This window comes from Hyperoodon ampullatus (assembly GCF_949752795.1).
Source record: "Hyperoodon ampullatus genome assembly, chromosome: 13".
Taxonomy (NCBI): domain Eukaryota; kingdom Metazoa; phylum Chordata; class Mammalia; order Artiodactyla; family Ziphiidae; genus Hyperoodon; species Hyperoodon ampullatus.
The window spans coordinates 11,655,583-11,683,305 of record NC_136926.1 but is presented as its reverse complement, the minus strand read 5'-3'; the positions used below and the strand labels follow the sequence as shown (position 1 = coordinate 11,683,305).

The 27,723-nt window shown below is 36.8% G+C and overlaps 1 protein-coding gene across 1 annotated transcript in view; it reads right to left on the bottom strand.

The window, feature by feature from the left end:
• The window catches only part of TAOK3 (TAO kinase 3), a 189,068-nt gene that overhangs the window by 38,539 nt on the left and 122,806 nt on the right, over nt 1-27,723 (bottom strand). The window contains exons 8-13 of the mRNA XM_079716978.1: nt 26,701-26,814; nt 25,415-25,506; nt 13,947-14,040; nt 12,824-12,905; nt 6,241-6,408; nt 3,322-3,528 (exon numbers count right to left, since the gene is read on the bottom strand). Coding sequence (XP_079573104.1) covers nt 3,322-3,528; nt 6,241-6,408; nt 12,824-12,905; nt 13,947-14,040; nt 25,415-25,506; nt 26,701-26,814 — 757 coding nt within the window. The remainder of the gene's footprint in view (nt 1-3,321; nt 3,529-6,240; nt 6,409-12,823; nt 12,906-13,946; nt 14,041-25,414; nt 25,507-26,700; nt 26,815-27,723) is intronic.

The following is a 27,723-nucleotide window of genomic DNA, read 5'->3' as shown; positions in this document are numbered from 1 at the left end:
TATTTAAAACAAAACAAGATCCTGCTGTGCCAAACCATCTCCGCTCTGCTTCCTGGAGAATCCCATAGGCAACACGTTACCCATACCTACACGTAATACAGTGTAGCTACCATCCCATCTACATGGAGAAGGGACTGATCCGGGCACTGGCTTTTAGGGGAAAAAAAAGCCTTTTCAAGTGAAATCTTAAGTGGAATCCAAATACATAATGTAGGAGGTAAAAGCACACCTTGTCCTGAGTGAGGCATGGATGAAGCTTGCTCCTGAGCACAGAATTTCAGAGCTGGAAGCAACCTTGGAAATCATACAGAACAACTCCTTATTTTACAGATGGAGAAAACTAGGCCCGGAGAGGTTTGTGACTTGTCCAAAGTAAAATAAAACTAACAGTGGCAGACAGAACTTTAAACTAGTTTCCTCATTCCTAGAGTCTACTATATAAAACTTTCTATTGAGAGTTTAAGATCCTACTTTATTTATGTTCCCAAGTGGAAAACTTTTAGGAATTCAAGTAAACCAACAAATAATGAAACTTCCGAATAATTGACTTCTATTGTGTTTAAAGATAATATAATTTTAAGCTCCGGTATAGGACTAAATGGGTTTCATGAAGAGATATGATTAGTTAATATTGTTTTTATATACAATATATTCTATTCTTCTAGCCTGCTTATAATTTTTTCCTTTTTTCATTGTGGTAAAATACACATAAAGTTACCATCTTAATTATTTTTAAGTGTACAGTTCAGTGCTAATACACTTATAATGCTGTATAACTGTCACCATCATCCATTCCCATAACTCTTTTCTCCTTGTAAAACTGAAGCTCTGTACCCATTAAATAACAATTCCCCATTTATCCCCTCCCCCAATCCCTAGTAACCATCATTATACTTTCTGTCTATGATTCTGACTACCCTAAGAGCCATACAGTATTTGTCTCTTTGTGACTGGCACATTTATTTCACTTAGCATAATGTCTTCACAGTTCATCCACATTGTAGCATATGGCAGAATTTCCTTCCTTTTAAAGGTTGAATAATACTCCATTGTACATATATACCACATATTGTTTAATCATTCATCTGTCAATGGACATTTACATTGCTTCCACCTCTTTGCTGTTGTGAAAAATGTTGCTATGAACATGAGTGTACGAAAATCTCTTTGAGACCCTGCTTTCAATGCTTTAGGATATATACTGAGAAATGGAATTGCTGGATCATATGGTAATTCTATTTTTAATTTTTTGAGGAACCACCATACCATTTTCCACAGTGGCTGTACCCTTTTACATTTCCACCAATAGTGTACCAGGGTTCCAATCTCTCCACATCCTCACCAATGCTTGTTATATGCTGGGTTTTTTTTAATAGTTGCCATCTTAATGTGTGTGAGGTGGTATCTCATTGTAGTTTTGATTAGAATTCCCTAATAATTAATGATGTTGAGCATCTTTTCATGTGTTTACTGGCCATTTTTATATCTTCTTTGGAGAAATGTTGATTCAAGTCCTTTGCTCATTTTTGATTCAGGTTGTTTTTTCACTGTTGTTGAGTTTTAGGAGTTCTCTATATATGCTGGATATTAATCCTTTATAAGATAGATGATTTGCAAATATTTTCTCCCATTCTGTGGGTTGCCCTTTTACTCAGTTGATATTTCAGACTATAAATTAACATCTGGTTTTCTTAACTGATTACACCAAGGAGAAAAAAGTATTGAAAGGCCCATATTATTACAAGAAAGCTCTATACTGGCATGTAAAAATTAAAATTAAAACCCCCAATGAGTTCAAGACCAGCGCCTTTTTTCTTGTTGATTATGCCAGTAGAGTCTCTCTTCTAATTTTGGGTGCTCATTTGAGAGGTCCTGGAGTAAAAAGATCCAACAGAATTCCTCTTCTTTTGCTCTCTATCCCCACGGAGCCCCAGAGGTAACGGAAAGAAAAAAGTAGATCTCTATCAGCATCCATGATAGCTCCTTCCAAAAAGAGACCACAGCAAAACCTTCTTTTCAACCTTTCAAATACATGACCACTTGCCCAAATTCAAAGAAGGACAGCTGACAATGCTGAACTCTTAGCAGATTTCCGCATCTGCATGCTATCACTCCTTTCCTCAAAATGCTTTTATGGTTTTCTAATAATCTGGGTCCTTGCTGTCTCTCTGGTCTCAATTCACTTTCTACGTAGTTCACCAAACTCTAATCTCTCAGATCCTTCCCTTCTTCCTTGAACATACAAAGTTCCTTTTGTCACAGGGCCTTTGTACATGCTGCTTCCTGACTCACCCCAATCTTTCACCCCAAGGTAGCTAACTTCTATTTGTTTCTGAAGTTTTAGCTTAAATGTCACTTTATTGGGGAGACTTTCCCCTACTCCCTGCTAGATTAAGTCCTCCTTTTACCCAGAATATAATAAAGTTACTTGTGTGATTATCTGCTTACTCTCCCTCACAGATAATAAGCTCCATGAAGGCATCATGTCTGTTTTGTCTGTATCCACAGGGCCTACCATAGTTCCTAGCAGATAATAAAAGTCCCCACCAATGTTTGTTGAATAAATGAATAAGTTAATCAGTTCAGAAAATAAATGTAATCCTTCCACTATTCATGACTGGGCACCAAAATATTTTCTCATGCCTTTCATCCTTACCTGTTCAATTTCCTTTTTCTCTCAAGAAAAACGCACACTTAATAGACGTCTAAGTGAAAAAAAATTCTTAAACTTGCTCACCTACTGGAATTAGACCGTGATCACTGATACTTATTAAAATAAGTACACAGGGACTTCCCTTGTGGCGCAGTGGTTAAAACTCCACCTGCCAGTGCAGGGGACATGGGTTCGAGCCCTGGTTGGGGAAGATCCCACATGCCATGGAGCAACTAAGCCCATGTGCCACAAGTACTGAGCCTGCGCTCTAGAGCTGGTGAGCCACAACTACTGAGCCAGTGTGAGTAGAGCCCATGCTGTGCAACAAAGAGAAGCTACCACAATGAGAAGCCTGTGCACTGCAACAAATAGTAGCCCCACTCGCCGCAACTAGAGAAAGCCTATGCACAGCAACGAAGACCCAACGCAGCCAATAAATAAATAAATAAATAAATAAATAAATAAATAAATAATAAAAGAAATCGGTACAGATACAGCTTGCCTAGTCCTACATTATCTTTTTACCATTAAAGAACTATCATGTGCTAGGTTGAGTTCCACATTTCAGTTGTAAAAGGGGAACTAAAATATCTGGATGCTAAGTGACCTGAGCTGGCTTCATTATGATTGGCAAAGCCTAGTGCTGTGAAGGGGACCATGAAACTTACCTTCCTGTGCACAACAGAGGAACTGGAATTTACTGGGCTTTCATCATCATGCATCATCACAAGTTCCGAGCTGCTATCATCCATGACCTCCTGCATGCTGTTCACACTGCTGCTCTGGCTGCCTGTGCTCACAGACATGCTTGGGATGGAATGGTTGCTGCCCAGGCTGTCCAATTCCCTGCTCAGGCTGGTTCCATGTTCGCTGTCCTATAAAAATGGGGCACTCGGGTTAAAAAAAAAACGACTGGAGGGCTTCCCTGGTGGCGCAGTGGTTGAGAGTCCGCCTGCCGATGCAGGGGACACGGGTTCGTGACCCGGTCCGGGAAGATCCCACATGCTGCGGAGTGGCTGGGCCCGTGAGCTGTGGCCGCTGAGCCTGCGCTTCCGGAGCCTGTGCTCCGCAACGGGAGAGGCCACAACAGTGAGAGGCCCACGTACCACAAAAAACAAAACAAAACAAAACAAAAAAAACGACTGGAGATAAAGTACCAATCCATTGACTAAGCTATTAAGTACACTCAATTTTGCAGTGCCAAGTTGCTTTTCTACTTTTAATGTAGTGGCTCCACTACTCCCCTACCATTTTCTGACACCTTCAATTCACTTCTATGCCTTCTGCAGGGGCTATTCTGGACATGGGTCATAAGGCTCCAAATGCTGCTATGCCAGGGCTTTCCTCTGTCATATGCGACTATCATATTATTGTATTGCTATTCGGTAATCAGAACGAGGCCAGGTTTCTGAGAGAACTTCAGGAACATCAGGGTGCTAGGGAAAGACCGCAGGCTACTGAACCGGGGACCTCTAGGATATCTACAAACATGGCAGTCATCACTTGAAACTCAAAGCGAGTGAAGAGAGCTTTCAGAGATTTGACAAACAATATGGTCCTTTGCAAGTCATTACTGAGTAACTTCATATCTAAGCAGGGATATTAATTCTACTGTCCTAGTCAGGTAATTAAATTCTGCCTCCCTCAGGCAATTCTATCATGCTTACCTCTGTAATCTTATTAAATATATCTGTCAAGTAATACTGGTATTCATCACTACTCGTCCAAAGACTACTATTTGAGAAGTGATAAAATAATCAGAACATATAATTTATCCAGCACAGTGGGATATGTTTCGATACAAGATTAAATAATATAATTAAAGAAACTTAGCTCCAAAAAACCCCTATTTTCAAAGAACCATGCTGTACATACATAACTTTAATGAATTGTTATTTAGCTATGGTAATATAAGGAATCATTGACAAAGGTAATTTGGGTAATTTAAAATGATAGATAATACATTATATTTTTAATAGATTTATTTTCCCAATTAAAAGGGCTCATTTGTATATATGCAATCAAGAGACTTTATATTCCAATTCAGCTTTCTTAACTTCATTTTTATAATTATTGATAAAATAATTTTATTTTCTTTTATATTAAAAAGCTAAACTAAAATTCATTCTTCATTCTTTTCCTATTTTTTAATCTATTTTTAGAGGAAGAGGAGTCCTTTCTTTTGTTCAAGGCTAATCCCTGCACTAATGCTCTTACTGTTATGCACTTCCTGAGATCCTACTTCTTTAACTGCATCTCTTTCCTCTATCTCCAATGCCTCTGTCCTGGCTCCTTTCCTTCTGCATATAAATATGAAGAGGTCTGCCCTATATGTATGTACCTTTCTACCTACTGCCCTTTGTCACTTTTCCTTCTTGGCCAAATTTACGAATCTTAAAATAACCAACTTTCGCTATCTCTGCCTTCTCACTTCCCATTTGTTCTACAACCCACAGTAATCTACTATTTATCCTAACTATTCCTGTAAAACTGCTTTTACTAAGGTCATCAAGAAGGCCCTACTTGTAAAACCCAGTTAGCACTGTTTTTGGTCCTTATTTAACTTGACTGCTCTGTGGCATCTGATGGTATTGGCTGCTCCCTCCTTGAAGCTGTGTACGCTCGTAACATCTGTGATGCCTTTATCAACCAGGTCTCCCTCTTCTTATGTGGCATGGACCCTCGTCTCATTCTACATTCAGCTCCTTGATTCATCATCATTTTAATGTCCTTGACCCTCATCCAACTATCCTTTACCCAGACCTCTTTCTTATGTTCTGGATCTGTATTTCCCAACCAAATGCTAGACATCTCCGTTCAGGTGTCCCAGTTGTCACTACCCTTCCCTTCGACCAATCCTTCTTAAGTTATTTGAATGAGAAACCAGAAAGTCATCTTACTTTAAAACCTCCATCTGTACACTGTGTCAGTAGCATATGATGCCAGGAACTTAAGACTCAGTAGGCATCAAACTGAAAGCATGCTTAACTTCCTCTTTCTCCTCGGTTCTTTTTCTCCGTTCTTGGTATTGACATACTCTAGTCACCTAGGCTCAAATGCTCAGTCACCGTAAATTCCTCCTCAACTGTCACTGTCAATGAGAAGCACTGTATTATCAAATCTACCTCTACAGTGTTTCTTATGTGTTCCTTTCCCCCTGATTCCCATAGACACTACCCTTACTGCCTCTTGCATGGATTATTATCCAGAATGTTACCTATTCAAATCCATCTTACACTCTGATGCCAGGATAATCTTCCTAAAGCACCGCACTTCCCTGAGTCTAAAATGCCCTAGGCCTGCCTGTCAGAAACGGCCCACCTCTTCACTAATCCCCACCAGCTGATGACTTTTTCTCTCCCCACTATGGACCCCTGCCGTGTGCTCTCCCTCTACAGCATTTTTCATATTTTGCCTTATATAAGAGTTATTTTATGAATGTCTCTTCTGCAACTCTGCATGTCTCTTAAGGCAGAGAACATCAATTACATTGTTATTCCCCAAAGTGTTTTTCATAGCGCGCCGGTCCAGAACATTTTCACACAGTAGGCATTCTATAAGTGCCTGCTAAAATAAACTCAACCTACTTCTTCATCTTCCTGCGACTCATTCAAGGGTCCATTTCGTGTCTCTTGGAAAAGGATTTTTTTCATTTTCCGGTACTGTAGGTTATCTAGCTCACGAACAGCATCTTTTGTCCTCTGTATGAGGTCAATTAGGACACGTAGTGGCCGGTCTCGTCGAACAAAGTCATGCTAATTGAGGGAGAAGAAAAAACAGAAACTGATAATAAGGAGACATATTTTTAGGTGCTAGATTTAGATATAAAAGTAAATAGACATAAAACAGCTCTGTGGATTTTGAAGAAATAACAAGATACGATTTTCATTTCATGTAGCCTGTCATCTTTATAAATCTCATAGAGCGATAACTATGCTTTTCTCTTCTTCCTCAAGCCCCATTTTGTGGACTTGCCCTAGAATTTACTCGAGAATTCTTGATGTTTACTTTACCATACAAGTAGTAACAATGACTAGAACTTTAAATAGTAGCTGAGAGCTTGTGACTTTCAAATCTGAAACTACATAATAAGCAAAAGAATGCAGAGTATAGAATATTCTTGTTATAATCTGCTTCAATCCTCTTCCCCACCCTATGCTACCCTTTTAAAAACAGACTTGTGTATATTTTGTTTTCTATTTCTGTGGTCATATATAGTGTATGCTTGAAAATATGGCAGCTATTCCATATATCCAGAAGTCAGAATTCTGGCAACTTTATCTTCTCTTTATATAACCAGAAATAAGGGAAAAGGGTCTCCGAGAAGTAAAAATATCGGCCCCAAAGTCCTTAAGTTTTTCTTGGTATAAACGGGCTTCACTTTCAATATTATCAACGATCTCTAACATATATTCTGGTTTCCTGGTTTCTCAGTCTACAGCAGTTTAGAAAGAGGGAACAAAAGTGGGAGAATAAAGGACTGAGAACTGTTAGAGGGTTACTTCTTGCGGAAGAACAGTCCTTTGAAAGTTCTCTGACTGCCTGACAGTAGAGAGAGGGAAATTCCATGATTAACACACCAACCAACCAACCAAATAAGAATGAACCAAGGTTTGTGGGCTAGTTTGCAAAGGGGCAAATGTTCTTCATACAGTCCTTTTATACTACAAGACTTCATGAAATGCTATTGTTTCTGAGCCATCAAGAAGTGAAATTATATTCATTACGCTTTCTTCAAGAAGGCAGAGAAGCACATCATATATTTTGACAAGATTACCACAGAAAATGATCAAAAGTAGGAGGGAATTTTGTTTTTTAAAGGAAAAGTTTCAGTTATGTGGAAAATTGACTTATGTGAAATTATAATTTGAAGATATTGGGAAAATGAGATGTAATGTGGTAGCCTGAGATGATGGAATAGATTTAATTTCTTTATAAGTTAAACAGATATAAAAGAGGAGCAGGACCACTGTGAGAAAAAAATCTGTATGTCTTGTGGTTCTTCACCCTGACTTTGCTGTCTGGGGAACTGTGGCTTTTGCTCCCGTTTTTATAAAATATCTCTTCCTATGCAAAGAGTCCTTTCTGAAAACGAAACACCATTCCCAGAAGGAAGTGTAGCCTGCATATTTCAAGAGGAGAACGAAAGGGAGAAAGTAAATTATTTTGCTACTCTAGTGCTTGCAATTAGATAAGAGCAAATCAGTTTTTAGTAAACTTCAAGCTATAACCTAGGATACTGAATTTTAGAGCAGGAGTAGCTCTTAGAAATCCTTTTATTTCCAAGGTGAGGAAATTTAGGCCCAGAGAGGTTAAGTGATTTACACAGCTAAACAGTGGAAGAGCTAGAGCTGCAACCCAGGTTTCTTTATCTGGGGGTTTGTTTTCTGGTGTTCTACCACTTATTTGACCATATCATTTGTTGTGACGACACTGTGGCCCATTTATCCTCCATTCCAACCTCTTTTCCTCACCTTCCTTTCTTGTAAGCAGTAGAAAGTAAAAGAGTTGGACTCCACCCTTCTGTGCAGTTAATAGCATGACCAATAGTTCTGGCCAGTGAGATATAGGCAGAAGCCCCAGAGGAAGGCTTTGTTTTCCAGAATAAAAAGCAAGACACAAGAAAAGAAGGCGTTTGTTCTGCTCTTTGCCCTGCCCTTCTCTCGCCAGGAATAAAACTGAGTCCTGGAGATGGGGAGCCATTTTGTGACCAAGAAGACAAAAGCCACATACTAAGGATGGTAAAGTAGGGAGATAGGAGGAGCTGTTGAGCTGCTTATATCACTGGACTGCTTTCCCAATGTCCTGGACTTCTTATTGCGTGAGGTAATTAAACCCTTACTTGTTTAAGTATTTTAAAACTGATATGCTCAACGTCTTAAACACATCTCACTGCCTCCATTGTAAAGTCTGACCCTTTACAGGGGGTTCCTGCTTGAATTTCCAGGTTCCAATCTAGTCACTCCTTCTCCTCCTTCCCACGCATACGTCATTCTTGCCTCCTGCCGTGCATTTCACACCTGCATGTCTTCGCTCTCGTTCTCTCTGCCTGCAATCCCATCTCCTCACTGTTCTCTAAACCCATACAGTTAAAAGGCTCTCAGATCATTTTCAAAGAATGCTTTCTTTGTTCTTGGAAATATGTTTACTTTGAACATTTAAGTAATAGGGAAATGCATAAAAGAAAGTCTATCACTCAAAATTCCACCATCCAAAAATAAATATTAAGTCATGAAATAACATTTTAGACACTCTCCCTCCCTCTCTCTCTCTTACTCTCTCAGAATGATGGATACCCAGAAATAATTTTACATGAGAAACTTATTACGCATGGTAATTTAAAGAATAATCTATTAAATTTAGGTGTATTTGAGTTTAATAGAATTAGAAGCGTCTGAAGTAAAATAATTGCTTAACATTAGTTATAATTTCTTCATCAAGAGTTACCAGTTCCTAAAGTGTCCTCTAAAGTTAAGGGAAGAAAAAGATTTTCAATTTAAGAATTTATTGACCATCTACCCTGAAAAGCAGGAAAATTAGTACATTTACGTTCCTTTCTTACCCCTACTTTTTTCTAGTTACGTTACTATTTTTACATTTTCAATTTTTACACTGTCAATGTTTATAAGTTTTACATTCTGCTTTTTGACCACAGCAATGATTTTACTGTAGTTCTCTATTTAAATTAATCCTATGTGAAGGTGACATTTTAACATCACGAAGAAAATGTGACGAGAAGATGGATTATTTAAAAGTATTTGGGAACAGCAAGATAGCCAACTGGAGAAAAAAAAAAGTTGAATTCCTTATAACAAATTTCTGCATGACCTCTCCAAAAAAGCCCAGAATAAAGAATATCAAAAGAGAAATAAGAAGAAAATATTTGCAAGGTCTACTACAAATTAATAAGGGAAAAAACTCAACAACCCAACAGACAAATGGGCAAAGATCGTAGAGAGTTCATAGAAAAGGAAATAGAAGTGGCTTGTCAACATATGAAAGATACTCAGTCTAATTCCCATGAGAAACACAAACTAAAATGACAGTGAGAAAAGTTTTTCACTGATCTGACTAGAAGCTGAAAAAGTTTTGGTACTCATATTTTGTTAATGGACCATAAATTGGGACATCCTCTTTGGTGGAAAATTGGCAATATTTATTTAAATTTAAAATCCACATTCCCTTTGATTAGCAATTCCACTTCTAATTCATTCCAGCACAGTTTGTCATAGCAAAAGACTGCAAACACCATAAATGAGTTGGTTATAAAAACTATAGTCCATTTGAGTATATAATGGAGCCATTAGAGAGGATGAGATAGTTCTTCATGTAGTAATATGGAACAATACTCAAAACACACTATAAAGTTAAAAAAAATCCAGCATTTATAGTTTGCTACCACTGCTGCAAAAATAAAAAAGAATATTTACTTCCATATACATAGAATATCTCTAGAAGGACATGTACAAAATTAGTGACACCAGTTGCTAACTCTAGAGAAGGGCCTGGAAGGGGAATATTTACTTTTCATTCACTCCCTTCCACTATTTTTTTTATCTTCTAAAATGTGTACTGTCTATCCAAAATGAAGAATGTAGTCTCTTTACGATGCTAAATAAATAAATAGTAAATAAATAAGTAATAAATAAATAAATAAATATCCGAGAGCAAACTTAAATTTAATGTTCACCACCAGTCCTTTTACAAGTTTCCCCAGTTCCTAATTCACTCTTTCTTCCTTCTTCCCTCTGTCCCTTTCTCTTTCTCTCTTGCTCTTTGTTTCATCAATAGATTGGCTGGATTTTGCTACTGAGTAATTAAGAAGAAGCTTTTAAGAGAAGAAAAGCCTTGAAAATGTCAGCTGCCTTTATAAATTGAAGAGCACCTTAGCTGAGTCACAAATCCTTGGTTTACATTTTCTTTTCCTTAGAACTTTGTAAAGTTCTACTCTTTATCCCAGTCCTTGCTTTATTTTTCTGACATTATATCAAATCATGTTTGTTTTCTTACTCTTTCATTAGAATATAAGTTCCAGGAGGGAAGGAACTATCTTTTTCTTTGTATCACTGTATGATTTTCAGTGCTTAGAACAGTGCTTGGCACACAATAGACAATCAGTAAACATTGTTGACTAAATGGTAGGCTCACTTGATTTGGCCCACCAAATAAAGAGTAAATCAAATCAAATAACGATCCAAACATTTATTTCCAAAAAAGTTTTCTTCAGGTATATCTTTAAATATCTTCTGTTCCATGTGTTTTGCTTTCTTCTTTAGGAATAATAGGTTGGAATATATATCTCCTCTGTCTTCCACATGTGTCATGCTCTCTATAATCATCTTTTGAAAATTTTCTTTTGCATTTAATTTTATTTCCCTAAGACTATCTACCATTGGAAACAGCCTAAATGGGTCAGTTTATTATATTAGTTCGTTGCTTATGGTATGATTTTAATCTATATTTATTTATTTAAAAATATACTTATTTGGCAGTGCTGGGTCTTTGTTGTGGCATGCGGGATCTCATGTGGGATCTTCATTGCCGTGTGTGGGATCTTTTAGTGTGGCATGCAGGCTCTTAGTTGCGGCATGCAAGATCTAGTTCCCTGACCAGGGATCAAACCTGGACACCCTGCACTGGGAACGCAAAGTCTTAACCACTGGACCACCAGGGAAGTCCCTTAATCTATATTTAAAATTTTCCCTTTCGTTTCTTTCTTTACCTCTGCCCATTTGTTTTTTATATGCTTTTGTTGTCTGTTGCCCTAAAATATCATCTTTGAATGCTTGTAGTATCTCTTCTTTGAGGTTTTTTTTTTCTCCTTAATTTATAGCCCAAATTTATAATTTTTTTCTCTTTAGGGCAGTGCTGTTTGTGTCCTGCTTTTTAAATCTTTGTCTACTTCAAAGTAATAAACATATTATCTGTGTTTCTGGTGTTCTGTTGTCTGTAGTCCACATCTAGAACATGTGATGGCTCTACACCAAAAGAGAATAAGGTAGAGTCCATTGCCTTGTTGCTTCTGTCACCATATTGCTGTGGCCTGTTACTCACAAGAAGAAAAAACTTACTTCTGGGTAGAAAAACTAGTAAGCTTCAGACCTACTTCTTCAGGAACACTCAAAGCCAGAAAATAACAGAATAAGAGTTCTGAGAAAAAGAAAATGTAAACCAAGAATCTGTGACTTAGCCAAGGTGCAATTATAAAGGCAGCTGACATTTTTAACCTTCACAAATTTAGGCAATACAATCCTGAGTTTTTCTTAAAACAAACAAAGAAACAAACAAAAAAGTGCTGAAAAACACACAGAAAAGATTAAAATAACCTGGACTATTCTGTGGCCAATAAAAGATACTTATATTGTAAAAGACTCCCACATACTTCACTGATATTAATGGAACACATTGCCTATGTATATAAAGCCTATAATAAAATGTTACATGAAAAGAGATGCTCAAAAATGCTATGTTTTGTTTTGTTTTGTTTTTTTTGCGGTACGCAGGCCTCACTGTTGTGGCCTCTCTCGTGGCGGAGCACAAGCTCTGGACGTGCAGGCTCAGTGGCCATGGTCTATGGGCCCAACCGCTCCGCGGCATGTGGGATCTTCCCAGACCGGGGCACGAACCCGTGTCCCCTGCATCGGCAGGCGGACTCTCAACCACTGTGCCACCAGGGAAGCCCAAAAATGCTATGTTTAAATCAGATGAATGCAGTTAACGTGTGTGATGCAATGCTATACAAATGTCTGTTTTATATGTTTATCACATATCTTCATTGCCTGATGATTTGACAACAACCTAACTGAAATCCCAGAGCTGGTATTTGAATCACTGAGTCTCTGTCCTGAAAACATTGCATTAAAGTTCATGCAGATATCAGTCACAGGAACATCACAATGATGACCAACGCAAGGAGAAATATTCTTTGTCACAAGGCAAAAAGAAGGGGGAGAAAAAAGAAAAGGGGAAAAGATGGGGGAAAAACTTTCTGCAGGGAACATATAGCACATATCTTGCTACTTCTATGCCTAGCTACTATCTCTGGATAAATGACAAGGCAGTATGTTCTAATTCAGTTTGTCATGATGAGCTACCATGGGAATGATTTACTATATTCCACTACAACATGACTTTAAATCCCCCTCCTCAAATATAAACTTGAAAAATTACCCGTAATAGTTCCACTGATGTTGGCCTTTCCTGAGGCATTTTCTGCAAGCAGTAATCAACAAATCTCCTAAAGGAGTCTGTCCTGTGTGTGCAAATACATTGAAAGAAAATAAAATCAGGGTCTGTAGAACATACTGATCACTTTAAATAATTTTCATCCAAGGGAAATTTTTATATTTTAGGAGATTTTTATTAAAATACTTTGGAATGTCAGGAGAACCGAACCATTTTCAAGTTTAAGGTATCTAAAATTAATTCTTTTGGATAATGAATGTGGACAGTTTCAAGTTAGTCAACATATATACATACCTTATTATAAAAGCAAGGTCAAATTGTTATATCATAGAATGAAAAATACTATATTTATATACAACGGTTTTATATACATTTTTCTCTCCAAAGATAACAACTCTCATAAGTCTTAAGCCTATATTCTTCATGACCAGTTGGTAACTCTTCCATCACCCACAACCTATAACCAGGTAGTAAAACTTGAAGCATAAGGGACAGAGAACCTAGGAATATGCTTTCTGGATGAAAACAATTTCTCTCTTGAAAATTCCATTTTGTCTACTCTTCTTTGACACTGCACTTTTTCTATAACTCTGTGACCCCAATAGTTAGCAAAATGTCATAATTTTCAGCAAGGAACAATATATCTTCTGAATAGATAATATATGTTCTGTCTCAACACATTTAAATATACATATAGTAAAGAAAAAAAAATGACAACTAGAAAAATAATGACATCAGAGAGGGTAATTTATCCTTACTGGGAAGTGATAAGACTGAGGTGATCGATACAAAACCATCATGACTTAAGAGACTAGACTGGTTAGGAAGGTAGCAGGGCATGTACCTGGTAGAATTTCAATTCATACACACATTAAGAACACAGTAGAAGCCATAGTGAGGGTAGAAATATAGGGTGTGTGTGTGTGTGTGTGTGTGTGTGTGTGTGTGTAGAAAGTACAGGCTTATAAAGCATCAGTGTCAGTTATCACAACATACAATGAAGGAATGAAATGCTTTCTAGGTCAGATATTTAAAGTGTAATTTAATGAAAGTGCCAAATACATATGGTGATTTCTCTTAGAAATTTAAAGCAACAGCTCAGTCTTACCATTCCTTAGATTGTAATGTGGGGGAGTCGTTCTGGGCAATGTGATATAAGGCACTCATTGCATTCATGTTGAAAAGAGGGGGCTTCCGTTCCGCTGAAAGAAAAGAAACACGATAAAGCAGTTCTTGAAAGGCATCAGGCAGATGGAGAAATAAGGAACTATGAGCAAAGCTTTGCCACTAAATCAATAGCTCGTTATTATTGTCATGCCACATAATCCACTTATTTTAATCTTTAAGGTCGCTCAGGATAGCCATTCAGAAGAAGCTGCTGGTCATCTTAAAGTACACTGGAAAAGCTCCTAACAGAACCCACTTCAAGAGAGTAAAAAAATTTTTTTCTTATTTTTCACATGTATCTTCAAAAGGCTGGACTTTGTTTTCCCACAATAGGTATGAACATCTTCGTGTGTGTGTGTTTTAGTTAAAATAAAAAATATGTATTCATTGAAAAAAATTCAGAAAGCAGAGAAGTAGAATGAAAAATAGGGCTAGTTATGGAATGGAACATCTTAAACATCACGAACACAGTATGGGAGATAAAGTAATTCAATTCAATAAACACCATTTGAAGGCATACCCAGGCCAATGAACTGGTACAAGTCAGGGTAGAGGGTAAAAAGGAGGTAGGAAAAGGAGGATAAATGGAAGCAAGGTCTTGTCCACCCCCTTCTAAGGAGAAACTCAGTGAATCAGATACTTCTTAGTAGAAGATTTGCTCCATCCCAGCCCACCATGATCTCATGTTTGGAATTTCTATTGCTGTCTTTTAGTAGACTGCTCACTTGGCATGTGCTCTCCTATTGCATTTATATAAACATACAAATCTTTTCTCTCAAAAGAAATCATAAGCTCTAAGAGCAAGATCTTATAACCCTAATACTCTTATTCTTTTATTTATTCTCTGGCATATGTAATAAGATATTATTCAAATATTAGGTGCTCCATTTGTTGACCAAAGGAAAGAAACAAGGTTCTAGTTCTGAGTACAGTTAATTTTATGCTGCTTATTAGTTATTATGTCACAGAAGATAAATCACTGTCTCATTCTACCGTGTTTATCCTAATGGATTCTTTATATAGTACCACTTTAAAATTCATAATCTGATCTCAGGTTTCATCAGAGCACCTTGGTATTTAAGTAAAGATTCTCCTCTTAACCACTTTTAAAAAGGTGAATTCAGCGTATTCTATGCAATTCTAAGAAACATAACAAGAACTAAGGGCAGGGAACAAAAAGTAACAGGGAAGACATTTTTACTCATAGAAGGAAGAACTTGTGAAAAGCCAGAGTGCTAAAGCAAAGCAAACCCCAAAAACCCCCCCAAAACCCACAATGAATAATGTTGATAGCAGTGAACTTTAAGTTATTAGCAGAGTTCCAGCAGAAGGCAACTATACTTATTTATCAGTGATACTCTGGAGGGGCCCCTTATAGCCTTGACTAAATGATCTCTGATACTTTTGAAATGTGACAGTCTCTGATTCCACAAATATTGTTTATTAACTTCTCAACAAGATGCTTTACACTCACCAAATGGATACCACTATTATAGGGACATGAACTGTTAACAAGTGGAAATTTGAAAGCTGCAGTGTGGACAAAGGGATTTTATACCTGTTTCAAATGTAGAAGATGAAAAAAAAAAAGGCTCAGGTTTATTTATCAGGAGGTAGATTCTAGAAAGTTTCTAGAGCATGGCCTTCTGACAACTTCAAATATTGGAACCATGTGGAAGCAGGAACTCATCATGTTACCATCAATGGATTCCCATGATTTTTAGGACAAAGTCTAGATCTTTAAACATAGTCTCCTGGTCTTTCCTAACATGACCCTGGCTACCTCCAGCACTTCATTCTGAGAATCAATGTTTCCCCCCTCTTCTCATGCATCTGTTGCTTCACTGAAAGAACCAAGCTCAGAGCCTTTCACACATGTTGCTTTCTCTGTCTGGACTCCCCTCTCACTTTTGTTGCCTAAACTTTACCTGGTTAACTCTTCCCAATCCTTCAGGTTTCACCTTAAATATAGTTGCATTTCTGCATTAATTTAATAAATATTTATTCAAGGCTTATTATATGCGTACATTTCCTCAGGGAAGGCTTCTCTGACCTCTCAAGACTAGGTGTCCCATTAGATTCTGTCATTGCAAATTATATTTTAACTTTCTACCACCTATCACAACCACAACTAATTATTTATGTAATTCTTTACTTAATGTATGTTCTGTTTGCTAAACTTCATGAGGAACAATGTCTATTACGCTCATCTTTGCATTCCCACTGCTGAGCACAGCACCTGGTATATATTTTGGGTGGCCCCAAAATACCTATTAGATAAGTAAATGAAGGTAAGGCAAATTAAGGCAAAGAAGAAAATCTGTCAACAAACACAGAATCTTTGTGCAGCAAGAAGTCACAAAAATGACTGAGGAGTGACTAAGTTTTGGGGCTTACATCAAGGTACTATGTGATGGCTTCATTCACTATTAGGAGGATAGGCAAAAGGTATACAATTCGAGCTGCTTAGAAGAACACGAAATTGCACAGGAGAAACAGCAGGGAAGGGGAGCTAAAGAAAGAAGAAAATAGAAATTTAGAAAGGGGAGGATGAAGGAACAACAACGAAATCCAATTCAACAGTAATAAGAAAGGCAGTAAGGCATTTGGAGCAGGAATGTGAGGTCTGTGAGTGGCAGATACTCTGCTGTGAACAAGACAGGAAGACAGCCAGCCACACTATGGGTGGAATAGCTCTAGTAGAGAATCTCATGAAAAAAGGCATTCCAAACATAGTACACAGCTCTACGGTCTGAGAAGCATTTGCTAAATATCAGTTTCAGGGGGCCTCACCTGTGTTCAAGTCCTTTGCTAGATGTACTACATAAATCTTCTGAGCCATAGTGACAGGGTTCATTGCTAAGTCAGCATGCTATGGAGCAAGGGTTGGGAAACTATGGCCTGTGAGCCAAATTCACCTAGAAGACTGTTTTTGTAAAGTTTTATTGGAACACAGCCATGTCCATTCATTAATGTGTTGTCTATGGCTGCTTTCATGCTACAACAGCAGGGTTGAGTAGTCATGACAGAGATTATATGACTTAAAAGGACTAAGGCACTTATTATCTGGTCCTTAGCTGAAAGCTTGTCAGCCTTTACTGTAGAATATAATACTCTGCATAGAAGCTTCTAGATAAGCAACAGAACAGGAACCAGAAGTGCTTTGAAGCTACCTTGTGATATGTAAGCCATTTTACCTCCAAAGAAAGGAAAAAGGTGAAAGCATAAAAAAGCTGAATTAACTAAATTAAAAGAAAAAAAACAGTGATTTACTTAATTTAAAGATAATGATCAAGTTTTTCTGAATGCTTCATGTATGTTTTATGAGATCAAGGTTCAGAGAAGCCTTTGGACACTGCTCTGCTTGGCGAAGCTCATGCTAAATTAGAGCACCTAGACTGAGCTTTATTTTAATAAAGAAGATCAGAGAGTACCCCATCTTTGGATAAACACTTCATGAAAAGGCAGATTTCTTATGAACAAATATGGTTGACAACCGTAATAATTAATGATAATAATAATTGCTACCACTTATTGAGTTCCTATTACATGTCAGGCATTCACTTTAGGTATGTTACATGTGGTATGTTATTCATAATTCTCACAACAGCTTGGCAAGATAAGCATTATTACTTCAATTTCCCAACAGAAGGAGCTGGGGTAAGCTAGTCTAAATAATGAAACCAAGCCACACAGTAAGTGGCTAAATTGGGATTTCAACCCAGTCCTGTAAGACTCCAAGACTTGTCTTTTCACTAGACCTCAGTGCCTCTTCAATTATTCTGTGCATTTTATAATAGATAGTACTGGTATTTCAATATGAAGCAGCTTTATAAGATTAAATATACCCCTGTCCCCTCAACAGCCATCACAACATTCATTTATTAACACAAACAGTGAGTGGCAATAATAATGTGGCAGAAGAAAATTCCAGGCAGAGAAACTACGAAATAACATTTATGTTTTTATGTTTTTTTCTTTTTTTCCCTTGGAGAATGCATTTCTGAACACAGTCAATTCCCTGTCAATGCTGATGAACCATTTGCCAGCTTCTACCATGGTCTGTGCTGGTGAACTAAGGGTCTATAGCTTAAACAGAAGAGTGTCAGATTAAATTCTCTTGAAATAATCTCAAAAAATAAAATATCTGGTGACTGGACAATTTCAATGTCCAAGAAGCTTCCAAGGATGCATGAATTTACCTAGGTTTTTCAGTGGAAGATCAATTTACCAAAAGATAATTTGTAAAGCAGGTTTAACTGCTTAGGGACCTTGGAGTTTGATCCAGGAAAGAGAGAGAGTGCCAGCAGCATTATCATCTTCCTGCTTTCTGATGACACCTCAGTGATTCAATGTACAGATTAGGGGCTTTTAAAAAATATACACTGTTATAACATATATATGGAATCTAAAAAAAAAAAAGGTTCTGAAGAACCTAGGGGCAGGACAGGAATAGAGATGAAGATGTAGAGAATGGACTTGAGGACACGGGGAGGGGGAAGGGTAAACTGGGATGAAGTGAGAGAGTGGCATGGACATATATACACTAGCAAACGTAAAATAGATAGCTAGTGGGAAGCAGCCGCATAGCACAGGGAGATCAGCTCAGTGCTTTGTGACCACCTAGAGGGGTGGGGTAGGGAGGGTGGGAGAAGGGAGACGCAAGAGGGAAGAGATATGGGAGCATATGTATATGTATAACTGAGTCACTTTGTTATAAAGCAGAAACTAACACACTCTTGTAAAGCAATTATACTCCAATAAAGATGTTTAAAATATATATATATATACACTGTTATAGAAAAGATATCATAAGGAAAGGGGACAACACACTATTCAGGCACTATCCACAACTTTCACTGTAATTTCAACATTAAAAGTAAAATTTAAAGTATACTGTCTGTACCTGGAATTTCATTAAACCTGAAACATACAGAAAACTTAGAAAAATCATTGCTTAGGTTTATATATGCAGCAGTTTAATCATCTTTCATGTAAAAAAAAATACCCTTCTTTTATGTGTCCATTAACAAGATTAATGCCAAGGAAATAGAGATGTATAGTAAAGCTGTCAAAGAGGTACTTGTATGGTTTATTACATTACCAGTGTAATAAAGTTTGAATAATTGCTGAGAATTTAAATGTCCTTGGTAACAATTTTATTTTATGAATATTAACTGAGCATGTACTACCATCTTTCTCTGAATCTAAGATGTCATTGACAATAAGATGAATCGCAATTTAAGATGTATCACTATTTTATGTATAACTTAGAACAAAATGCTGCCAATTATAATCATAAAATGCTGTTGCCTGTAAAATACCCCCCAGTTTAAAGAGATGTTAAAATGTAAATTAAAAATTTGATGAGATATGATATATACTAGGATTGTGCTGATGATGCCTAACATTTACTGAACACATACTATACACCAGATATAATAATAAGCACTTTACGTCCACATTTTCTTTTTTTCTTTTTTTTTTTCTTTTGCATTACGTGGGCTTCTCACTGCTGTGGCCTCTCCCGTTGCGGAGCACAGGCTCTGGACGCGCAGGCCCAGCAGCCATGGCTCACGGGCCTAGCCGCTCCGCGGCATGTGGGATCTTCCCAGACCGGGGCACGAACCCGTGTCCCCTGCATCGGCAGGCGGACTCTCAACCACTGCGCCACCAGGGAAGCCCTACATTTTCATTTAATCCAGACAATCCCCATAAGGTAGGGGATCTTACTATGCAAATTTCATAGACAGTTAAAATAACTTGACCAAAGTCATACAACTAAAAAATGGCAGAGCTGGAATTAGAACTCAAGTTTATCTGACTATAGAGTCTGTGCTCTTAGGCATAATTTAATACTATCATCTATCAATTTGAAGGACTAGCTGTTGTGGAGGATAAGACAATTTGGGAGAAGGCTACTCTGTTCTTTGATTCAGTAAATCATTTTATAAAAGGCAATCAAAGTTAGGCTGATATAGAGAGCATGTTGTTATATATATTTCAATTCCTTTTTATAAAATGATAAAATCAGAAATTAAGCACATTTCCTCTCCTGTCTCAAGAGAGGAAATACTAAGGTACCTCCTGGGATCTGCACCTATTTTGCCAATGTTGACTGCTGTTTGAAACTCCAGTCATTACTACATCTACATAGTACAAAAACTGATGCGATGACAATCCTGAATCATCATAAAAGGGTGTGTGTTGTTTGCTCTATTTAATTAGGTTGGAAAGGGCAGAATCCATGTTATATTTTAGAAAGATTTTGGTAAGAAAATAACTTGCTGAAACAATGGGTGGGCACTAATTAGTTGTAAGGTTCAACTCGGGGGACGTCCCTTTAAAGTGTTGTAACTGAGGAGTTGCTATTATAATTACAGTGTTACAAGTAAAATTTTGGTTCACTTTAGAATATAAATGACAAAAATAGGAATAATCCTACATACGAATGCAATCAGCTGTTTTGAGCATTGATATATGCCAAGCACTATGTTAAACACTTTACATATGTAATCTCATTGAAGTCCGACAATACCTATGATATATGTATTGTTATTTTCGTTTAGATGAGAAAACTGAGGCTTAGGGACGTTTAGAAAATTGTCCAAGTTCTCATCGTCAGAATCAACACGTTACACAACCCCAGAAGGTGTCATTCACATCCTAGACTATGAGAATGCCTGCTGGTGTTATGTGCAGCCACACTTGACTGTCCTGCCAGCTAAGTGCTGGTAAAGCCAAGATTCAAATCCAGGGTGTCTGATTGCTAACTCCATGCTACACAGAGAATAGTTTTTTTTTTTTTTTCAAACCAAAGGAATGTACATTTATTTCTAATTTAAAAACGTTAAATTATTTGATATTTGAAATACATAAAAATTTGCATAGTATTATAACAGAAACCTACTGCTTAGATTTAGCATTATTTGGTCATATTTGTTTCAGATATTTTCTTCTAAAAAAAAGGTAAGATATAACTATTCCTCTTCTGCCCTCCAGAGTTTACTATTCTGAGATGGTATCTCTTACATCTATGTTATGTTTTATTATTATATATATGCTCATAAATAATATATAAAATTGTTTATAAAGCTTTCATAATTGGCATTGTACTGTACCTAAACTTCAGTGACTTTGTTCATTAACTATTCAATGTTATGATTTGAGATTTATCCATGATGATACATGTAGATCCAGCTCATCATAAGAATTTGGTTGTTTCCACCATTTCTTGCTTCTACAAACAAGGTTGCAGCCTCACACATGTTCCAGTGTACGTGCATAAAATTTCTAAAGTGTATACTTAGAAGTGAAATGTTGAGTCACTGACACTCCTCATCATCCTTACCAGATGCTGACAACTTGCCCTCCAAAGTGGTTATACCAATTGACATTCCTATTACCAGATGCTGCCAACTTGCCCTCCAAAATGTTTATACCAATTTACATTCTTATCAATAGTGTATGAGAGTTGCTGTTTCTTTAGCAGCTTCTCCAAATTTATTAACCTTCGACTTTAAAAAAATTTTACCAGTCTGATGTGAAATAGTTTTAACTTGCATTTCCCTGATTACTAAAGATGCAGAGTATCTTCTGATGTTTGTTGTCCATTTAGGTCTTCTTTTCAATGTTAATTGCTTGATCATATTCATGCCCATTTTTCTACTGGCTGTTTATCTTTTTCTTTTTGGTAAAGAAATTGTGAGAGTTCTTTATAAATTCTGGGCCAATACTCTGTTGGGTAGATATGTTTCAATTACTTTCTATCAGTCTATGCTTACCTTTTAATTTTTGTGTTTTATATAGCTTTATATTTTAAAGTACTAAAAGTTATCATATTTGTCATTATTTTTTAAAAATTGTTTAGAGGGCTTCCCTGGTGGCGCGGTGGTTGAGAGTCTGCCTGCCGATGCAGGGGACATGCGTTCGTGCCCCGGTCCGGGAGGATCCCACATGCCGCGGAGTGGCTGGGCCCGTGAGCCATGGCCGCTGAGCCTGCGCGTCCAGAGCCTGTGCTCCGCAACGGGAGAGGCCACAACAGTGAGAGGCCCGCGTACCGCAAAAAAAAAAAAAAAAAAAAAAATTGTTTAGAAAAATTCTTCCTTATACCCATAAAGGTATACTCCTAGAATAATATAATATTAATTATACTTACATAGTGCTTATTACATGACAGGCCAGGTTTTAAGTACTTTATATTCATTAATTCTTTAATCTTCATTATAATAGCACCTACTTCATGGGATTGTTATCTCTATATTATAGGTAAGGAAACTGAGGCATAAAGGATCTTTTCCTAAAAGTTTTAAAATTTTACTTTTGAGTATTTAACTAAAATCTGGAATTTATTTTTGTGTATGGCATTTGCTAGAAATTTAATTTTGGCTTTTATCATATAAGTAACAAATTGTCTCATATCATTAATCAAAGAGGCCATCCTTTCACCACTGATCTTTATTTATTTATTATTATTATTTTTTTTACGGTACGCGGGCCCCTCACTGTCGTGGCCTCTCCCGTTGCGGAGCACAGGCTCCGGATGCGTAGGCTCAGCAGCCATGGCTCATGGGCCCAGCTGCTCCGCGGCATGTGGGATCTTCCCGGACTGGGGCACGAACCCGTGTCCCCTGCATCGGCAGGCGGACTCAGCCACTGCGCCACCAGGGAAGCCCCTCACCACTGATCTTTAATGTCTTTTTTGTCTTATACCAAAATCTGACTTATAGGTGAGTCTGTTTCTAGGTATTCTAGTCTGTTCTATTGACCATATTGATTTAATTATTATAGTTTGGATTGTGGTATAGTGACTCTTCTGTCCAAATTCTGTTTCTTCAGAATTGTTTTGACTGGTTTTGGCCCTATGAATTTTAGGGCTACCTTGTCAAATTCTACAAAATATTTCTGGAAGTTTGTCACGAATCCTTTTTAAAGTATGTGAATATTTCTGCGGAGTGCCCCCCGAAATCAGTGTTAATAAGATGAATTTTTTCTGTATGAAACAGAGAATAACACAATATCAGAAACTAAAAAAGAAATCTACCACCTCAATATCCATTAATAGAGGACCAGTCAAATAAACTATGATATATCCATATAATGGAATAACATAATGCCAGTAAAAAAATGAAAAAGTGTCTAAGTTACTAATATAAAACAGTGCTCCAAGATGGTATTAAGTGAAAAATCAAAGTATAGAACCAATTGTATATGTTAATTTAGGGGCAAAAGGTAATATAGTAAGCATATATACATATTTCTAGAGTCGTCCCTCAGTAACTGTTGGGGACTGGTTCCAGGATTGCCCCAGCCTGCCCCAGAATACAAAATTTGTGGATGCTTAAGTCCCTTATATAAAATGCCATAGTTTTTGCATATAACCTAATCATATCCTCCCATATCATCACCTCTAGATTACTTATAATACCTGATACAATGTAAATGCCATGTAAATAGTTGTAAATACAATGTAAATAGCTGCCCAAAGAATGGCAAATGCAAGTTTTGCTTTGTGGAACTTTCCAGAATTTTTTTTTTCCCAAATATTTTCGATGTGCAGTTGGTTGAATCCATGGATATGGAAGCCGTGGATATGGAAGGTTATATATTATAAATACACACACACACACACACACACACACACAATAAATAAATACATATATACATACATACACATATATAAAATATACATATTTGTAAAGAATCTCTGGAAGGATATATAAGAAATTAATAACAGAGGTTCCCTTTGTGTGTTCACAGGGGTGGGGAAGGAATTGTATGAATAGGGCCAGGGGTAGAAGAAGTCCTTTCACTGCCTATCTTTTTATATTTTTTGATTTACAAAACACATGAATGTTACTTATTTTAAAAAATTAAGTAAATATTCTGTTTCCTCCTTGAATTGTTTTTTTTCCTTCACTAACATCTCTTTAGTATTAAAAAAAAAGACAAATTGTGTATCTTTATCATATGTTTCTTTGTTGGAAGAGGTCAATGAAGCAACCGGAAATGCAATACAAACATATCCCAAGTCATCTCTGTAGGCCAAACATCGTAGGGAAAGAGAAAACTATACTCTGAGAATCAAACTGAACTTAGAAATCCTTAGGACAAATTCGGATAACAATATAGAAGAAATTAAACAAAAAAACCCTATATTAAACAATATAGAAGAAATTAAACAAATTTTAAAGCTCGACAAAGAAATTTTTAAAATGGATTTTTAAAAAACTAGACATATTTATATAAATTTTGAATAAAAAATCTAAATAAAGGCACTATTGTGCTTGGAGCCAGCTCACACTGGCTTTGGAAGGTTAGCTGTGCATACCCTTCTCCAACTCCACATTTAGTGATTCAAACTGATAACGTGAAATTGGCTATGGTGGGGATACTTACACCACAGAATCTGGCAAATGCTACAAAATGCTTCCCCTCACCTAAGGGGGTCATTGGTTAAAATTACCAATATACCGCTGGATAACGGTAACTTTAAGTTATACTAAAGTTCAAAATATGCAACCAGAGGATTGAGATTCTGTGGTATGTTAGACAATTTTAGATAACTGCAACAATATTTGGAGGACAACTTTAAAGCTGGGAGTATCCCCTAATATGAAGTTTTCTCTGGGGTTGCTCTCTATATAGGTCAGTTTTTATTCATTTTATTTTTGGCTCCGTTGGGTCTTCGTTGCTGCGCGAGCTTTCTCTAGTTGCCGCGAGCAGGGCTACTCTTCGTTGCGGTGCGCGGGCTTCTCATTGCGGTCGGTGGCTTCTCTTTGTTGCGGAGCACGGGCTTCAGTAGTTGTAGCTGGCGGGCTCTAACACCGCAGGCTCAGTAGTTGTGGCGCATGGGCTTAGCTGCTCCGCGGCATGTGGGATCTTCCCAGACCAGGGCTCGAACCCGTGTCCCCTGAATTGGCAGGTGGATTCTTAACCACTGAGCCACCAGGGAAGTCCCAGGTCAGTTTTTAGAGTCCAATCTTTAATAAGCCTACTATTACTTTTGCTATTACTTTTTAGAATCCAATCTTTGATAAGCCTGCTATTACTTTTCCAGATTTCCCTTATACAAATAGGAATGTAAATTAAGTAATGAATATTACTATGAAGGACATATATCATCACTCATGGTATGGAGAATGGATATTTTTCAAATATTAATTCTAACTATTGTACATTCTTACATTTGTTAGCTGCCATATCTGCTCAAAACTCTTTTTCTTAACTTAATATAGCAGAGAAAAGCAATCTTATGATGTTATACCAAAGCATAGAAAAAATATAGTAAATTCACATTGCCTAGCACATATATAGCAGTAACTCATTAAATAATCTCTGGATAAATGAATTAACAATCATAATACGGAGTGATTCTCAAAAGTACAATGAAAACAACTCTTTACTCACCCATTTCAATACAAGTGATCCCAAGTGACCAAATATCAACTTTCCCATCATACTGTCCTTCATCCATAGCTAAGATCACCTCTGGAGCCATCCTGCCAAACATAATGTACAAAACTCAAGTTGCAAATTAAAAACAAAATTCACCTGATAAAGTGATTCAATAAAAGAGCTGTTTTGGGGCATATTCTAAGTTTTATCTGATAAAGTTATAATTTTCTTACACAAATAATTTGAAAAAACACTATTCAAAATATAAACAATACACTCAGTGATTTACATGAAACAATACATTACTTTCAACAGATCATGGTTCCACCATTTACTATCCTTTGATCTTGGCTAAGTTACTTAACCTTTCTGTATATCAGTTTCCTCATCCATAATATGGAGAGAATTTTATTAGCTACCTCAGAGAGATTGGTAAAGGATTAATATGTATGAAACACTTAAATAAACTACTTTAAACAACATGAAGAATACTGCATGCAATTACATAAAGCAATATATTCAGATATTTCAAAGATGTTACAAGTTAAAAAACAAATAAACTGGCTATAATAATGGATATTATTTTGTTTGTCCGTAATGGATTTTCATTAGGAGGGTAAGGGCCATATAGTTTAATATGCTTTGTTCTCTATTAGTGTATGTAAGTAGTTGCTTAATAGATGCTATTTGATGATAGTGGAAAAATATTCAAATAGTAGCTGATTTTTTTTAGTAGGCAAGTAATTTTCCAGGGGTATAAGTCATTCTCCAAGGTACAATGAAATTCCAATGTATCTATGAAAGGAAGGAAAGGAGTCTTGAATAGAATGGGGTGAAACTTTAAGTCAGAATGACAAGTGAGGTAAAGTATCAGAGAATTCAACAGAAACAAGAATCTGGATTTCTTTCATTGAAAGGTAAAATTTATGCTCATTGGCTACAGAAGGTTAAAGAAACTACCTTGTTCTTGCCTAGAGACTGCCTGAAGAGAAAAGTTCAAAAGAAACTTCAAATGAAGTCTAAAACCTGAGCTTGGTCAGCGAGTTGATAATCCTACTCAGTTTACACACAGTGACATCAACCTTATTTGAACAATTTAAAGTCACTGGAAATTTTATACTAAGTCTGAGGGTTTCTTTTTTGCTAGTGAGTTTTCTATCCTTCCTAATGAAATCTCATTTGAGACACATGGTGAGACACTCAAAAAAACAAACAAACAAACAAAACCAGTGCTATGAGTCCATCTTGTTTATATACACATATTTTAAAACTATGTCATGTTTTCTAATTCCACATACCAGTAAGGTGTGCCCACGAAGGAGTTGGCAGGAGAAGCCATTGAGGCAGATCCAAAATCAGCTAGTTTCACCTGACCTGGCTCTGTTAGAAGAATATTTCCTGCTTTAATATCCCTATAGGAAAAAATAAGAGGGTTAGAAAATTACTTTTCAATTTTGATTATGGAATAGGTCAGAGCATGCAATTAATAAGACAAAAAGTTTATTAAAAAAAACCTTGCTCAGATAGCCAGAAGGGGATTTAGTGATTACTGCATGTTGTAAGGGGGCCCAGATTCCTTGGTGTACTTACTGGTAGGTCATAGTAATTACTAAAAGGTACAGCTTTCTTTAGAGGGAGGGAATGCAATGAGAAAAAAGGCAGACATGGCCGACAAGGAAACCTACTCAGTTGCTACACTTACAAAATCATATTAGTTGCTGAATCCAGTCACCAACAGTATTGCTTGTGCTGGGGAAAATTGGCACCATCTGTAACTGCCTTTTTTTTTTCTCTTCCAAATTTCATGACATTTTTGGAGTCTAAACAAACCTTCAATGACTCTGTATCGACTACCTACCAATAAACCTCAACTACACACATACCTTTTCTTTCTTGCCTGTGACCCTTTCTCTCTGCCTTTAATTGTAACTGCAACTCTAAGGCATTTGAGAGTACATGTTATAGAGAGGGTGTTATTTTAAAAATAACACTGTACAGTAAAAAGAAGACCCTGAAAGATCAAAACAAACAAGGATTAGGGGTTAGGAAATTGCATTTCTATTGTATTATTACAAAGAATCTCAAGTGGTTACTACTAAAACTACTAGATATTTTATGCAGCAAAAAGTTTAAAAAACATGATTAAAAAATTTTAATCTTTGATTGAAAATTAGGAATTTGAAGTATGAAAGTATGAAAATTTGGAATGAGAAGATGTGGATGTACTCTTTATTCTCTTTAAAAAAGTCATGAGGTGTAATGAGTACTAGGAACTAAGAATTGTTGATGGGCAACAGAAAGATAAAGCAGAGGGAATGAGG